The sequence below is a fragment of the Mchenga conophoros genome, linkage group LG9 (assembly GCF_057382185.1).
Source record: "Mchenga conophoros isolate Kocher_MC1m ecotype Shallow Benthic linkage group LG9, M_conophoros_male_GT1.1, whole genome shotgun sequence".
Lineage (NCBI taxonomy): Eukaryota > Metazoa > Chordata > Actinopteri > Cichliformes > Cichlidae > Mchenga > Mchenga conophoros.
In genome coordinates, this window is record NC_140534.1 from 31,480,772 (window position 1) to 31,498,137 (window position 17,366).

Sequence of the window (17,366 nt, forward strand, 5' to 3'; positions counted from 1 at the left end):
AAGAAGTGTTTTAGAGTATATCTCTTAACACAGACAAACAGTATCCTACAGTTGTTTATGTTTTTAAACCCATTTTGCACAGAGAGGCATTTTTTGAAAAATGTATTGATACACCGTGTCCGTGCCTGTGTGTCAGGTTAACATCCAGCCTTGGCTTAACTTTATTTGGAAATCCTCGCTGTTTTAATGAAAACAGAATCTAAATTTCTTATTGATACTTTTTTTTCTCACGTCTGGAGCTCAGTGACTCACATCCACAGCACACGTGGAGCTACTTCACGGAGTGCTAAATCCTGCCTCGTACTGTTCTCCGGTGGGTTTCTGCACACAGGCTGTCGGGAGAGTTATGAAACTAATGTGTGGGTGAGAGATTCTCATTTTCTTGTTCCTCGCTGTGGTCTGACTGGGTGTGATTACTTGCTGTTTTAATTTTAAGTTTCTGGCCGTCGTAGGGCATTTGAGATCTAACTAACTCTGTTACTTGTGAACCAGATCATCTGGTTCTAGGTTTGAGACTGTTAAACTCTGCTCATTGATATACATTTTTAAAAAATAGTCTGTTTCAACTGACACATTTGTTTGTTGTGGTGATTTCTGATACAGCACCTGAAAAAGTCATGAAATCAGCACACATCTGGGATGTTGTAGAAAATAAACTAATCACCGAAACATATAAAACATTTTTGTTTAATGGCTCGCGTTTCTGTCTTTGTGAGACATAAAATTTAAAATGAATAACTTATTTGTTGGATGCTTCTTTTGCAGACCAAGTAGAAAAACGTTGGAATCATTAACAAATGCATTACACTGCTAACACTGTTTTGGCTTTTCTGGATGTAAATTCCATTTCATTCCTTCAGCTGCTTTGGGGCATTTTCTATTTTCAGGACATATTCCTGTGATTTTTCTGACTTCCATCTACTCATATCTGCCTGTAATCTTCCTATTTAGGTTATGCTTGCTTGATGTCTTACATACCACTAACTGGGAAAATGTGTACATAACGTTGCTACAGTCTGTATTGGACTTTCTTTTTGAAGAACTTATAATAATCATTCAGTTTTTTTCAACTGTAGAAAGAGATTTGTCCTCTGTGTTGCATAGTTGGATTTGTTTTGCAGGTTTTTCTGTTGTTCTGTGTGTAAACTGAACTGTTGCAGTTAAAAGAATTGAAAAGGGCAATGACTGTTAACAGCATTTCTTTTTTCAGCCTTGTATTTCAGGCATGTTCAAACTTGACTTAAAGGAATGAAAAACCTGCCTATCTGGATGTAACTGCCACCATTTTTTTCTGTTCACTGCTGCACCGTCACATGAAATCTTAGAGAAATATGATCAGGGTCTCCTGCACTATGTTTTTGGTGGTCGTGGAGTTTCTGTGGATACTGAGAGTTTCCAGAGCAGGTAAGTGAAGCAAATACCGGAGCAGCATGAACTTTGCTTTAACTTGCCCTTGATATCACAATATATTCAACTCTTAAGTGTTAATCAAGTAAAACTTTGCTATATGAGTTTATTAAATCCCTACCAAGTGTTTGCATCAAGCCTATGCTCACATTAATGCACATGACATAAAAGCAGCATTATCATAAAAAATGTACAGCTTTCTTACTTCTGTCTGACTGACACTGTAAAAGAGAAACATGTTATGAATATTAAAAAATCACTATATTTATATAAATATGTAATTCCACTGTAATTCAATTTATTTCAATTTTATGTATACAGCACCAAATCACAACAATTGCCTTAAGGCACTTGATATTGTAAGGTAGACCCTACAATACAACATACAGAGAAAAACCCAACAATCATATGACCTTTATGAGCAAGCACTTTGGCGACAGTGGGAAGGAAAAACTCTCTTTTAACCTGGAACCTCAAAGCTTAAAACAATAATCCACTGTTCCCTCTCCAACACCTCCACACCACCACACCCAGTCTGGCTATAGCATGCTATTGCTATAGCAGTAGCAGTACTAATAAAAGTAGTGCTGCTAATTCACTGTAAAAAGAACTTTAACTTGCCCTTGATATCACAATATATTCAACTCTTAAGTGTTAATCAAGTAAAACTTTGCTATATGAGTTTATTAAATCCCTACCAAGTGTTTGCATCAAGGCTATGCTCACATTAATGCACATGACATAAAAGCAGCATTATCATAACAAATATACAGCTTTCTTACTTCTTACATCACTATATTTATATAAATCTGTAATTCCCTTGTAATTCAGCAGATTATATAAGACAATTCTTACATTTTAGTTTCCATGGAGCAAAGGTAATGTCAAAATATTTTGCTTATCTCAAGCAAAAGGCTGAATGGAAATAATAAAACTTTATACAAGCAGATCTGTAAAACAACAATTTGTAATTTTTAATGGACCAGTTGTAACCACAAGCCACTGTTTTCCAGTTACGGGTCCACAGGGACACATAATGAGACTGAAGTTGTTTAGTTGATCACATTAGCCTGTATGAGAGGTTTGATATTCACACTGTTATCTGTATGTTGAAAACAGTCGCCCAATGTTAGTCTCTGCTTCTCCTGCCGAGACACAAATGACACTAACAGGACAATAATTAAAAGTAAATATCTGCTGTAAATTAAATGTCATCTCCCACTAACACAGTCTTTAACTTTTTCTCAGACTCTCAGGTCTCCTGTATTTTTATGGAGAGATGCATCTTGCCGTGCAGCTTCCATGGCAGTTCTGAACCTGTTGTCCACTGGTTTAAGACAGAAGGAAACCTTCGTGTCCATTCATACTACGGTGACCAAGACCAGCTTGTAATACAACACCAGCGCTTCAGAAGTAGGACTTCACTTTTCAAGGATCAGGTCTACAGAGGAAATGCCTCACTCCAGCTGACAGAGGTGAACGTTCAGGATGAGGGGAGATACCAGTGCTACACCAGCACCATCAGTGGAAACACAGAAATGTTCATCATCCTGAATGTGGACGGTAAAGAAATAAATATATAAAATGAAAATCAAGTGGCACCTTCTATGGAGTCAAAGCATCATGAATATACATTTATTTTAACTAGCGCTGTCAGCGTTAATGTTGTTAAAATAACATTTACACCATAACCGCATTAACGGGGCAAATCTCCGTTAGTGAGTAAGCGCGGATCGCCCTGTGCATGGGACTGCACGCAAACAGAGATTTGCCCCGTTGATGCGGTTATGGTGTAAATGTCATTTTAATGAGGTTAACGCTGACAGCACAAGTTTTAACACGTATTTGCACATATGAAGTAAATAACAAGTAAATACCAACAACACAACACTCACAAGCTAACGGATGCAAATTTGGGTGTGCGGGCAGGTGGCACGGACCTGTTTTGTTTTGTTTTTTGTTTTTGTTTTGTTTTTGTTTGTTTGTTTTAGGGGGGGGGGGGGGGTTTACAATAATGGCAGCTAATCGGGATACTACATGGTTGTGAAAAGATGGTCACACATCTTCTCCAATAAATACAGTACTGGTGGAGCCTGGAAGATGAGGTCAGGGTTCCAACCTTATGTGTTGGTCTAAATCCTCTGTTGATTGAGAATACTGTATTTTAAAATACTTAAAATATATATCCAGTTATTACCCCTGGTTCTATCAGCACCAGAGCAGAATGACCAGCTCTGATGGAGTTAGGTTAGACTCACTTTGTTATTTCATTTTTTTAAGGGAAAAGACTAATGCTGCCACATTTACACCCCTACACAACAAATTCAAGCATAAACAACCTAAAACCACATCACAAACCCGTTTGCACAATAACCATAAACGTACAGTAGACTCATATCAAGTAGTTCATGTCTTAAAGACCATCTCATGAACTGATGATATTTTTTTACTTATACAAGGGGTTGCCAGCTTTCAAAAACCGACTCGTATGTTCTCCAAAATAAGTGTCCTCCTCAGTCATGCTGCTACATTTGGTGTACATGCTCTAATTTACTATTAACTAAATAATTATAATGGACTTGGTTGTTACCATAATAATGTGGGTTTTTTACATTGTCATCACCAAATCATTTGACTTCATCTTGACTTATAGTTGTAAAAGTGTGTCAGCACAATTCAGCTGAGAGGCAAAGGGACCATTTTGGGGTTAGAAGCCCCAGAGCCTGTGTGTAACACCAGGGCTGAGACGTAGTATTTTAATATCACACTTCAAATTATGAAAAGAATACGATACATGCTATGTCATTAATTAATAACTATATTTTGAAATGCTGCGTCAAAAAACTATGACAAATTCTATATTTTATTGTGGTCTGAGATTCACAAATTACACATTTTTTGTTGAATTAAATCATGTTAACTTGAAATAAACAGAAAAGACTAGTTGAGACAACAAACTCTCTTTCTGACCTTTTTAGTAAAGTTTTTTCTTTTTCAGCTCCAGTCCACTTCAAATACATAAAAAATATATGACACATGCTACATCATTAATCATTATCTGTATTTTGAAATGCTGTGTCAAACACTAAGACAAATGCTATATTTTACTGTGGTATGAGATTCAAGAATTACATGATTTTTGTTAAATTAAATCATGTTAACATGAAATAAACAGAAAAGACAAGAAAATCTCTTTCTGACTTTTTTAGTAATTATTTTTCTTTTGTTTTGTTATTTTTCTTCTTTTTTTCAGCTCCAGTCCGTAAAGTCGATCTCCAACAAGTAGGACAAAGGATCACCTGCAGCTCAGAGGGGATCTACCCTAAACCTGAGATCACCTGGTCCACCAGCCCTTCATCCAGCATCACCAACAACAAAACAACAGTCCATCAGACTGAGCAGCAGCTTTACAACATCACCAGTTCTCCGATACTTCCAAACAGTGACATGGATCTGAATTACAGCTGTATAGTCAGCACTCGCAGAAACAGGAAGAGCGCAACCTTCAGGCAACAAGGTGAGTTTAACATCTCATTTGGAAAATAAGAGTTCCACCTTTTAAAATCTTCATTTAGGTTTGAAAAGTTGTTGAAGTCATTTTGTTCTTTTCTTAAACGTTAGACCTTACTTTTTTGTATTTCATGTAATCAAAGGAAATATTAGTCTATCCTTCAGAGTTTGGTGTCTGAGGATAAGTCTCTACAGATATTAAAGAAATTAAGTCACGTTGTAATGAGTCATCAGCTTATACACACTAGAAAGGTGAAACCAAACATTTTAAATCAGAATCAAATAAAAAATGGGTTTTTTTGTGTTTGCATCTGTTTTTTCAGGATTAGTGACTGAGAGCCAGTCTGAAACAATAATCCACTGTTCCCCCTCACACACCCCTGTAACAAACCTCATCTGGAGATTCGACCACAGTCAGATCATCCTGACAAAGACTAACAGTCAGTACACAGTCTCAGAGGAGTGGAAGCAGCATGTAAAGGACGTGTCAGAGTCAGGCAGCCTCACACTGCAGGACTTATCCTCAGATCAGGAGGGAACATACACGTGTGAACTCGCTGATGCTGTGGAGGCTAAAATAACTAATATCCTTGTGAAGATCAATGAAGGTAAATTAACATCATTATTTTCCTTTTTATGGGTGTAAGCATAGCAAAAAAAACACACTGCAATTTTTGAATATCAGATATCAGTGGGGAAAATGTTTTGCTCGATACCGTTACTGATATAACTGAGTAATCTGTCAGGAACACTGTCAATATTTTGTTTTGTTTTTTTAATAAAAAAGTTTTTCCCCGCGTGTGATGATGATGGTGGAGTGGACTGAGCTGATCAAACTGACTCTTTTCTTCCCTCCTTTTTAAAGATTAATATCACAGACATTTTTATATTCCCTGGTCCACATTTATTTACAATTTATTTACCTGTTGCCATGGTGAACTGTGCTAATAAAGCTCCATTGATGATGTTTTGCTGCCAGACTCAGAGTTGTTCATCTCACAGCTAATAAACTCAAAATGCATTTTTAAATTCTTCCAAGGAAAAAAATCAGTTATCTGACCTCTTTTTCATTTCAGGGAATTCATCTAATGTTGGAGCAATCGTAGGAGTGGTCATTGCAGTCATTGTAGTTTTGGGCTTATTAGTAACTCTCCTGGTACTGCGGAATAATCAGGTAAAAAGACATTTTACACACAGTATTTAATTCCATCTTAATATTGTGTTTGTTGTTTGAAGTGATGATTTTTCATGGTTTGTAAAACATTCCTCAGGTTACAAAGAATGTGAGAAAACTTTCAAGAGTGAAACCAGAACATGATTAAATCTTATGTCTTAAAACACAGAGCAGCTCTCTGTGAACAGTGTGGAATCTAAAGGTCTAAACTGTTCTCTGCGTTCAGTCTAGTTTCTAGTTTTTTTTTTTTTATATGATTTAATAAATAATTAATAGATTATTACTAATTCATTTGAATTCAGGATTGAAATTATTTCACCACTATGCATAACTGATATGTTATGGTGGAAGCTGGTGCAGCTGGAATCACTGCAGTTTATTTAAATCTGTAGAAGTTGTGCTTCATGATGAATACACAGTATGTGATTGTTTTTATTGTCATTTAACAGAAATGCTTCTTTTCATGACTCACTGAAGCCAGTTTTCCTGTGAGGAAAGAAATGCCACGTGACACCAAACAATATTTACAAGGGAGTCTTAGGGTCACGTGAAGGTAAAATAATGTTTTATCAGTTTTTACACTAAAAGTGTCCCACAGAGTGCTGCGACTTTTGTCCAAACTTCTGCAGTATTAGAAAAAAACCTCAACAAGCAGACGAGTGAGGACTTTGATGCTGGGAAGGAAACAGAAAGAAGAGTCTGTCTCCTGAATTCAAACTGGGAGCTGGTTCCACAGGAGAAGATTCTGAAAGCTGGTATTGAAATGTTTTTTCATCTGTAATTATTTTTTCCATGTAATTCTCAAAGCAGTATTAATATGTTCAGTTTAATGAGTACAGTTTACTTTCGATTTTTTAAATATTTTAAAAAACATTTTCAATGCCAACTTTGAATGCTCACATTGTTTCTGGAATCAAATTAGGAGCTGAAATAATTTTGTCTCTCATGTAAACTCAACAGGAACTTTCATAGATGGTAAACCTGCTTTATATCTGTTTTTTGAAGTCATCTGGCTAACTCGTGATTTCAGTGTGAATGGTACCACAGTTTGAGCACTTTTCATGGATGTTTTTATGTATTAGACTCTTGTTTCTACTCTGGATTTAAACAGTAAAGACAAAAGCAGGGATAGATGAACTGGAACAGAGGCAGCTGCTATGTAAGTGACCAGTACAGTTGTGGCCAAAAGTTTTGAGAATGACACAAATATTAGTTTTCACAAAGTTTGCTGCTAAACTGCTTTTAGATCTTTGTTTGCAGTTGTTTCTGTGATGTACTGAAATATAATTACAAGCACTTCATATGTTTCAAAGACTTTTATTGACAATTACTCTCAATCACCTTCTGGGCCAAATCCTGACTGATAGCAACCCATTCTGTCATAATCACTCCCTGGAGTTTGTCAGAATTAGTGGGTTTTTGTTTGTCCACCCGCCTCTTGAGGATTGACCACAAATTATCAATGGGATTAAGATTCCAGGCCATGGACCCAAAATTTCAACGTTTTGGTCTCCGAGCCACTTAGTTATCATTTGTCTTATGGCACGGTGCTCCATCGTGCTGGAAAATAATTCCAATAATTCTTCACCAAACTGTTGTTGGATTGTTGGAAGAAGTTGCTGTTGGAGGCTGTTTTGGTACCATTCTTTATTCATGGCTGTGTTTATGGGCAAAATTGTGAGTGAGCCCACTCCCTTGGATGAGAAGCAACCCCACACATGAATGGTCTCAGGATGCTTTGCTGTTGGCCTGACACAGGACTGATGGTAGCGCTCACCTTTTCTTCTCCAGACAAGCCTTTTTCCAGATGCCCCAAACAATCGGAAACTGGCTTCATCCGAGAATATGACTTTGCCCCAGTCCTCAGCAGTCCATTCACCATACTTTCTGTGGAAGATCAATCTGCCCCTGATTTTTTTTTTTTTTTGCAGAGAACTGGCTTCTTGCTGCCCCTCTTGACACCAGGCCGTCTTCCAACAGTCTTCGCCTCACTGTGCATGCAGATGCGCTCACACCTGCCTGCTGCCATTCCTGAGCACGCTCTGCACTGGTGACACTCTGATCATGCAGCTGAGTTCTTTTTAGGAGACAATCCTGGTGCTTGTTGGACTTTCTTGGACGCCCTGAAGCCTTCATATCAAGAATTGAACATTTTTCCTTGAAGTTCTTGATGATCCTATAAATTGTTGATTTAGATGCAATCTTAGTAGCCACAATATTCTTGCCTGTGAAGCCATTTTTATGCAGCGCAATGATGGCTGCACGCGTTTCTTTGCAGGTTAACAATGGAAGAACAATGATTTCAAGTAGGGCTGGGTATCGTCACTGATTTCTAGAATCGATTCAATTCCAATTCACAAGGTCCCGAATCGATTCGATCCACGATTCAATTTAATTCAATTCGATTCGATATGAATCTGGGAAATTTTGACAGTCATAAATATGATAATTCAGATAAGTACATTTACATATTTTTGTATCTATTAAAAGGAAGCTGACACACGCAAGACTTTATCAAAGGTGTGAGCATCACAGCAGAGGCCTTTGTGTCAAAGTAGCTGAAAATAAAACACAGAAAAACATGAAGGTGATTTTCCTGTTCTGGGATTTTATAAAAATTATCTGCAGTACATCAAAAATGAAAGAAAACCATTAATCAACACATGAACATTACCTCTGAAGTTACAGCGGTTTTATTAGAGACACGGCTAAGCGTTTTGCATTTTGCTTAATTTTAAAAAGTTTAAATTTGTTCAATATTGAACAGCAGAAATTAGGTTTACTTTTCGGAAGTAAGTAAAAGGGGGAAAAAAACGTCGGCCGACAGCGCTGTAAACAACGGTAGACTTGTGCGTAACAAGCAAGCGAATAATGCAGAAAAGAGAGAGAGAGAGAGAGAGAGAGCTGTGCATGAAGTGTGATTTTTATCCTGAAAAGTCAGCAAAAGTCAGAGGGAATTCATGACGATGTTTATGTGAAGCGTAGTTTGGATCTTCTTTTGCTGCTGGCTCGGTCAATATTGTTTGGAGAGAGATAAAACTAACAGCCATATGATCAGCGCAAAAAGGGCCTAAACACACAGCGCGACCCGCGGATCAGAATCAGCAGCTGTCGGCTTTCAGCCCCGACCGTGTCCGTGCCGTCGGGTGAGAAAGGCGACATCTCACTGATTCTGATCCGCGGGTCGCGCTGTGTGTTTACGTCTTTGTGCAGAAGCCATGTTCCTGCTCTCATTTACTGTCTTAGCTGTTTGGTAGTTGTTGAAATTTTGTGATCTTTCACCTGAGATTCTGGCATTTCGGACAAAATAAATTAATATTAAAAAATCGTTTCAGGATTTTAATGAATCGATTTTACGTTATCCAAGCCAGAATCGATTTTAATCGATAAATCGATTATAAAAACCCACCCCTAATTTCAAGCATCACCCTCCATTTAATTTCAATTCAATTCAATTCAATTTTATTTATATAGCGCCAAATCACAACAAAAGTCGCCTCAAGGCGCTTCATAGATACAGAGAAAAACCCAACAATCATATGACCCCCTATGAGCAAGCACTTTGGCGACAGTGGGAAGGAAAAACTCCCTTTTAACAGGAAGAAACCTCCGGCAGAACCAGGCTCAGGGAGGGGCGGGGCCATCTGCTGCGACCGGTTGGGGTGAGAGAAGGAAGACAGGATAAAGACATGCTGTGGAAGAGAGACAGAGGTTAATAACAGATATGATTCAATGCAGAGAGGTCTATTAACACATAGTGAGTGAGAAAGGTGACTGGAAAGGAAAAACTCAATGCATCATGGGAATCCCCCAGCACTCTACACCTATTGCAGCATAACTAAGGGAGGATTCAGGGTCACCTGGTCCAGCCCTAACTATATGCTTTAGCAAAAAGGAAAGTTTTAAGCCTAATCTTAAAAGTAGAGATAGTGTCTGTCTCCTGAATCCAAACTGGAAGCTGGTTCCACAGAAGAGGGGCCTGAAAACTGAAGGCTCTCCCTCCCATTCTACTTTTAAATACTCTAGGAACAACAAGTAGGCCTGCAGAGCGAGAGCGAAGTGCTCTAATAGGGTGATATGGTACTACAAGGTCATTAAGATAAGATGGGGCCTGATTATTTAAGACCTTGTATGTGAGGAGCAGGATTTTGAATTCAATTCTGGATTTAACAGGAAGCCAATGAAGGGAAGCCAAAACAGGAGAAATATGCTCTCTCTTTCTAGTCCCTGTAAGGACTCTTGCTGCAGCATTTTGGATTAGCTGAAGGCTTTTCAGTGAGTTTTTTGGACATCCTGATAATAATGAATTACAGTCGTCCAGCCTGGAACTAATAAATGCATGAACTAGTTTTTCAGCGTCACTCTGAGACAGGATATTTCTAATTTTAGAGATGTTGCGCAAATGGAAGAAAGCATTTAACATGTCAGGTCTGCCATTCTAACCCAATCAGCCTGACATGATGATCTCCAGCCTTGTGCTCGTCAACATTCTCACCTGAGTTAAGAAGACGATTACTGAAATGGTCTCAGCAGGTCCTTTAATGACAGTGCAGTGGTAAGGGGTTTTTTTTGGGATTAAGTTCATTTTCATGGCAAAGAAGGACGATGCAATTCATCTGATCACTCTTCATAACATTCTGGAGTGTATGCAAATTGCTATTATAAAACTTAAGCAGCAACTTTTCCAATTTCCAATATTTATGTAATTCTCACCACGACTGTATACTCTTGAAGGAATCACATCCTGACTCACTATTGATCACATCTGGACGTTCACTCGGAGAGACTCTGCTTCAGTTACAAATACACTGGGTGCCCCCATCAGCTCATTAAAGGGGGTACCCATGAAAACCATTCATGGTGTTTTCAAGAGAATTAAAATATTTTAATCAGCTTTCTACAGTTTTACATTTCAGTTATTTCATATGAAATATGTCTGTTTAATGTGAGGTAGATGTGGACACTGACTTTGTTGCTCCTTGGCTGTTATGGTACAGTGCAGCTTTTTGAGTTTATTATCTAACACTTAATGAAAATACTTATTCAAAAAATATTTTTGTTTATAATTACTTTTATTATATTTTGTTGTATATATATTTTTGCCAAATACAGTATGTTTCACACTTTCAGGTCTGGTCTCTGTTGTTGATTATGTTCTATAGATTTAAATAGCTTAGACTTTTTCATTTTTGTAACACCACCTGGTAAATCAGTCCAACTGTAATCCAAGTGTGATTTTGGAGGAAAGACAGACAGTGTTTTTGTTTTTCAAATCAAATCACTTTTATTATCACATGTGCAGGTACGCTGGTACATTACATGCGAGTGAAATTCTTGTGTGCGAGCTTCACAAGCAACAGCGTTGCGCAAAAATACAATAAAATAAAACAAGCAAAATATAAGGACGGCTAAATCTTTTCCTTCGATAAAGATCGATGTCAAGCAAACAACTACGGGATACAACTGAAATACTTATTCACAACATCTTAATTATATACGTAAAATAAGACAACCGAAACATGTCGAACCCCAGAAGCAAAAGCTGAGATACAGATGAAAGGCTGCTGAACACGGATGCACAGCAGACGAGGAGGAGCTCGGTGGATAGATTCATGTTTATATAACTGCTCGATCATATATTAAGTCAGAAGTAGGACTTCACTTTCCAAGGATCAGGTCTCCAGAGGAAACGCCTCACTCCAGCTGACAGAGGTGAACATTCAGGATGAGGGGAGATACCAGTGCCACACCAGCACCATCAGTGAAATGTTCATCATCCTGAATGTGGACGGTAACAAAACTCTTTTTAAAAAGAGAGGAAAGACTAAAGCTGCCACGTTTACAGCCTACGCAAGAAATAGAACCACAAACAACATCTTGAACCCGTATTATTAACTAAATAATTATAATAGTCTGAGTTGTTACTACAATACCTAATCAGTGATGTGGTTATTCAGCATTGTCATTCCCAAATCATATGACCTCTGACCTTTGACTCATAGTTGTTAAAGTGTGTCAGAGGAATTCAGCTGAGAGCCAAAGGGACTTTCTGAGGTTTGAAGCCCCGAGGCCTGTCTGTGACACCAGGACTGATCCAGAGTCATTTTTATAACACTTCAAATACATAAAGAATACATGACATGTTACATCATTAATCATTATCTGTATTTAGAAATGCTTTGTCAAAACACTAAGACGAATGTTATATTTTACTGTGGTCAGATTCAGATTCAATTTTCAGAAAAGGAAAATTGTGACATGAAAATCTCTTTCTGACTTCTTTAGAAATATATTTTTCTTTTGGTTTTTTTTAATTCTTAGAGGGGTTTTTTCAGCACCAGTCCGTAAAGTTAATCTCCAAAGAGTAGGACAAAGGATCACCTGCAGCTCAGACGGGATCTACCCTCACCCTGAGCCCACCTGGTCCACCAGCCCTTCATCCAGCATCACCACCAACAACACAACAGCCCAATAGACTGAGCAGCAGCTTTACAGCATCAGCAGTTCTCTGATACTTCCAAACAGTGACATGGATCTATATTACATCTGTGCAGTCAGCACTGGCAGAAACAGGAAGAGAGCAACCTTCAGAAAAAGAGATTATACATCCATCCATCCAGTGGAACATTTTCATCAGATCTTTACAGGAGATTCGATCTGAACTCTGTGGAGTCTGATCTCAAGGGTTTTAAGTCTGACACTGAAACCAGAGGATCTTTCTGTCTCTCCAGACTCACTGTGATCCAGTGATGGGAGTGATTTCAGCCCTGAGTGATCACGCTGATGTTTGCACAGAGCAGACAATGAGGTGAATGTTTTGGCACATTGGTAACAGTGAAACAGTTTATTAGTAACGTGGGATTGTTTGTGTTTGGAGTATGAACTGAGATTCCTGAAGCTCTTGTCACACTGGTCACAGCTGTAGTTTCCTTCCATGTGTGTATGTTCATGATAGATACGACTACCTGGATGTGAGAAGCTTTTTTCACAGTGTCTGCACTTGTATGGTTTCTCTCCTGTGTGGATTCGTTTGTGTCTTTTAAGGGTGACTGCAGTGATGAAAGATGACCCACACTGATCACAGATGTGCTTTTTAACCCCGCTGTGAATCCGTTCATGTTGTTTTAAGTAACTTGATGTGGGGAAGCCTCTCCCACATTCTTTGCAGTATTTCAGTTTGTCTCCAGTGTGTCTACGTTGATGTATTTTTAGGTCAGCTTGCCAACTGAAAGTTTTTCCACAAAAGTCACAATGAAAGTCTTTCCCACCACCACAGTAATGACAGGGTTGAGAACTGGATCCATCTGTGTCGTTCTGCTTCTAAACAAAGACACAAAGACAGTGTAAGTCAGTCCTTCAACATTTTTTTCCTGAACGTCGCCTGAAGGAAAGAGCATCTCTGCAGACGTCCAATTACATTTTACTGTTTCAGTTAACACAGATAAAAATATAAATACATACCTCACAGTAACTGCACTTGTAGAGTCTCTTTCTGGTGTGGATCTGTTGGTGTCGTCTTAGGGAATGTGGAGATTGAAAAGTCTTCTCACACAGGTCACATTTATAAGGTCTCTCATCAGTGTGGGAAAACATGTGTTGTTGTAACTGTTTGTTGGTTATAAACTGTTTGCCACACTGATCACAGCAGTACACATCATGTCCGGTGTGAATGCGTAGGTGTCTATTTCGATTCCGTCTATGGCTGAAAGTTTTTCCACAGATGTCACAGCTGTATGCCTTAATTCCAGAGTGGGTAACTAGATGACTCTGTAAGCTGCTACTGTGAGTAAAAGCTCTGCCACACTGATCACAGCTGTACGCTTTAACTCCACTGTGGATGAGTTGGTGTGTTTTTAGGTAACCCTTCAAGGAAAAAGACTTTCCACACAAGTCACAGCTGAACGGTCTCTCTCCAGTGTGGATGACCTGATGCTGTTTTAGATTACCCTTCTCAGTAAACTCCTTCCCACACTCGTCACAGCTGTATGTTTTCTCTCCCTTTCTTCTGTGAGGTTTGTCGGCCTCCTGAGAGCGCTGACTTCTCGCTCCATGTTGGTCCTGCAGTGACAGAGATACAAACAGAGGCAGTGAGTGAAATGCAGTCGTGGAACAAACTCAACCTTCAAACTCCCTCCATTAACACTAGTTTTAAACCTGAAGGTGGAGTGTGGCACCAAACACCTTAAAGGTCTCTTATCCCCACCTACTGGTAGTAGTAACACATTACATCCAACCTGCTGTTAAAAATAATTCATGACTGTTCAAACGTTTCACTGTAGAAAACATTGGATTCATTTTTCATTAATGGCAATTAAATGACCTTCATTTTCAATCTATATTATGGCATTTCGTTTTTCATGAGCAAAAAAAGCTCAAAAAAGGGAAAACATACACACTTAATGTGTTTACTGCCTGATATCGGGCTACCGTTGTGGTACTTTGAACACGTTTTTGCAGTGATGAACCAATATTAAGTCTATTTATACAGCAATGATAGCAATAATATTATTAGTAGTAATAATAAAATTCCCCAGCATGTATTTTATCCTGTCTTCCTTTTTTCGCCCCAACCGCTCTCTGCAGATGGCCCCGCCTCTCTGTGAGCCTCATTCTGCTGGAGGTTTCTTCCTGTAAAAAGGGAGTTTTTCCTTCCCACTGTCACCAACGTGCTTACTCAAAGAGGGTCATATGATTGATGGGTTTTCTCTGTATGTATTATTGTAGGATCCACATTACAATAAAAAGCACCTTGAGGTGACTGTTGTTTTGATTTGGTGCTGTATAAGTAACACTGAATTGAATTGAAAATGTAATTAATACTACTAATAATAATAACGAATAACAATTGCTTGTGACTTCTTAATGTTTGTAAAAACCATTTAAAAATACATAATAAAATGCAACACAGTCATATAACAGGTTGGGAGGATGAGAGTTTTAGACGTGACTGATTATTTGGTGAAACTGTGATACTTTCCTCACCTCCTGTGTTGAGCTCATTGTTTCCTCTGTAGTGACTCAGCTGAGTCCAGATGGCTGAAAATGTTCCTCTGCTGCTCCGTCAGACTCTTCTCCTCCTGCTGATCAGCTGGGACACAAAACAGATCTTTGTTAGGCTCCACACTGCACTGAAGAGTCAAAGTGTCTCATATGTTCATCTGACAACACAAAGTACAAGTTTCACTCTGATTGCTTGTAGAAATCTTGTGAGACGTGTTGTGCTGCAAAGTGAGGAAACTCTCTCACTCACTTATACTTCAGGAGGAACTTTGTGACATTGGCTCTAATATTCTAAGCAGCCCTTTACTATGACAGGGCCAGAAAGTCCTATTTGAAGGTTTGGGAGAAGGACCATGTTAAAGGTGGATTGGGGTTTATACACTTTGTTATGATACAGGTAAGGCTGTAAGAGCCTGAGAAGGTGTCCTGAATGAAGCTCTAAAACCAGTTTTCAGCTAACGACTCTGCTTCAGTCTGGAAAACAGCAACTACAAGTTTAAAGACTCCATCAACAATTCACACCCAGCAACAGCCTGAACAGCTCCTCCTGTGGTTTCCACAAACAGGGACAGACCTGTTACTCCCCCACCCCACACTTTCAACTCCTTCAGCCCCCCAGTTCCACCCCCCACCCCAACCATTCATAATAACAGAGACCCACACCTGATCACCACTTCACAAGTCTCTCCAGCCCCCATGGTGCCGCTCTCCAAACTCCACCATTCCCCAAACTTTGATTCTGTTCATCTGGACGTAGCTTTTTGTGGGAGAAACGTTTCGTCACTCATCCAAGTGACTTCTTCAGTTTCAGCTGACTGCAGGTTTCCCCAATCTTCAACAGTGCATTTGCATAATGACTGAAACTAGAACCACTGAAGGAACAATGGGCTGGGAGGTCAGTTATTGAGCATTAATATGCAAATCCTCATGATCATTGATCAACAACCTCTGATCACTTGCAGTGACTCCCCAACTCTCTCTGAATGGTACTCATGGCCATTGATCAGCGGTCTTTGATTAATGAGCTTTGATCAGTGGTTTAAGTGCTTTCCTTCCTGCTTTGACTGCAGCTGTGTTTGACACAGGAAGACATTTTTACATTCTTCACGATTATACTTTATTCTTTTTGGGGGAAGTGCAGCTTTAAACCTTCACATGATTCAAGTCAACCCAACAAATCAATCTGAACGATCACAAGTGGGAAAAACTTCTGTAGATAAAATAAAATAAAAATTCAATCCACAACGTGATTAAAAACATGATTCTCCCAAATCACCAGGAGCTGCACATTAACCACCACAATATATTTTATTCTCTGTGCTTTCAAATATGAACACTGTTTACTTTCATCTCTGTTTCATTAGTTTTTGTTAACATCTTCCTGTGCATCACTTTACAGCAGCCAGACTCATTAAAATGAGACTTTGTAGGAGTTCACTTCCTCTCATGTGTTCATCCACAGCAGCTGGACAATAAAGTTTATTGTGACCCTGATACTGCAGCAGATCGCTCTCATCCATTTCCTGTTATCACTTCAAATAGAAATGAGGCTGTAGAGGTTTGGTGCAGGCAGAAAAACAGCTGCAGGGACAATGAAAAGACTTTTCTGCTCCAACTTCTCCCAGCATGCTGAGCTAATGATTAGCTGGTGTTTTTCTCCAAACACTCTCTCACTCTTCTCTCAACGTGTTCACAATAAACTGAGAACAGACACCGAGGAGAGCAGCAGAAGACCTCATTCAGGAGCTAAACTCAACATGAACTGAACTCACAGTAAAGTTAGCTCGGTGCTTACCTTTAGATGAGCCCACAAACCGAGAGAAACTCCGCGATGAAGCTGCAACTCTTTCCAAACACAGGAAACAGATCAGGGAGCAGAGACCCACGTGGTTCACGCTGATCTCAGCTACGATCCAGGAGACGAGGGTGGGCAGATCGATGCAGATATCGATCCAAACGGTGGTACTACTTTAGTCTCTTTGAATGAAAAAACAGCTGTGCCAACGCCTCCTCTCGTGGAGCGTCCTCACTTTGCTCCGCCCCCTCCTTTACATCGTTTTTTTGGCGGTTGTCAAACAACAAATGATGAATTACCGCCACCAACTGGTGTGGAGTGTGAACTGGAACGTCGACCCTCAAATCCTCCCATTTTACTCTTTTAAAAACTGGAATAAGGCCTGATAACTTTCACTTCTTGAGCCCTTTTGCAGTAAATCAATAAGATCCAGTTTCATTTTTATGTTACTGAGGTTTTGGATCAGTTACCTTCTCACAG

General features: G+C 39.1%; 2 protein-coding genes across 4 annotated transcripts in view; one reads left to right on the plus strand and one right to left on the minus strand.

Annotated features, from left to right (window-relative positions):
* Nucleotides 1–11,930, plus strand: LOC146567606 (uncharacterized). Of its 3 annotated transcripts, none has more exons than XR_014893955.1 (8): nt 1–363; nt 1,211–1,404; nt 2,656–2,970; nt 4,661–4,924; nt 5,241–5,525; nt 5,994–6,091; nt 6,541–6,846; nt 8,023–11,930. XR_014893955.1 is itself a non-coding variant. In XM_085287536.1 (7 exons), exons 2-7 carry the CDS (start codon nt 1,332–1,334, stop codon nt 6,556–6,558), a joined length of 1,053 nt encoding a protein of 350 aa, XP_085143662.1. In that variant the 5' UTR covers nt 1–363; nt 1,211–1,331; the 3' UTR covers nt 6,559–11,930. The 3 variants fall into 3 exon arrangements, 1 of the variants encoding a protein (XP_085143662.1); XR_014893956.1 differs by having other exon boundaries at nt 6,541–6,644; nt 6,721–11,930; XM_085287536.1 differs by having other exon boundaries at nt 6,541–11,930.
* Nucleotides 11,885–17,366, minus strand: part of LOC146567607 (uncharacterized) — a 21,067-nt gene continuing 15,585 nt past the window's right edge. Inside the window, exons 4-5 of the mRNA XM_085287545.1 lie at nt 13,553–14,149; nt 11,885–13,411 (exon numbers count right to left, since the gene is read on the minus strand). Coding sequence (XP_085143671.1) covers nt 12,725–13,411; nt 13,553–14,149 — 1,284 coding nt within the window. The 3' untranslated portion in view covers nt 11,885–12,724. The remainder of the gene's footprint in view (nt 13,412–13,552; nt 14,150–17,366) is intronic.

Bases quoted from the DNA above. Each gene is read 5' to 3' on its own strand.
- LOC146567606 (XM_085287536.1), top strand. From the start codon at position 1,332: ATGATCAGGGTCTCCTGCACTATGTTTTTGGTGGTCGTGGAGTTTCTG. The intron at 2,971-4,660 runs GTAAAGAAATAA...TCTTTTTTTCAG, and splicing joins CATCATCCTGAATGTGGACG to CTCCAGTCCGTAAAGTCGAT. The intron at 4,925-5,240 runs GTGAGTTTAACA...CTGTTTTTTCAG, and splicing joins CGCAACCTTCAGGCAACAAG to GATTAGTGACTGAGAGCCAG.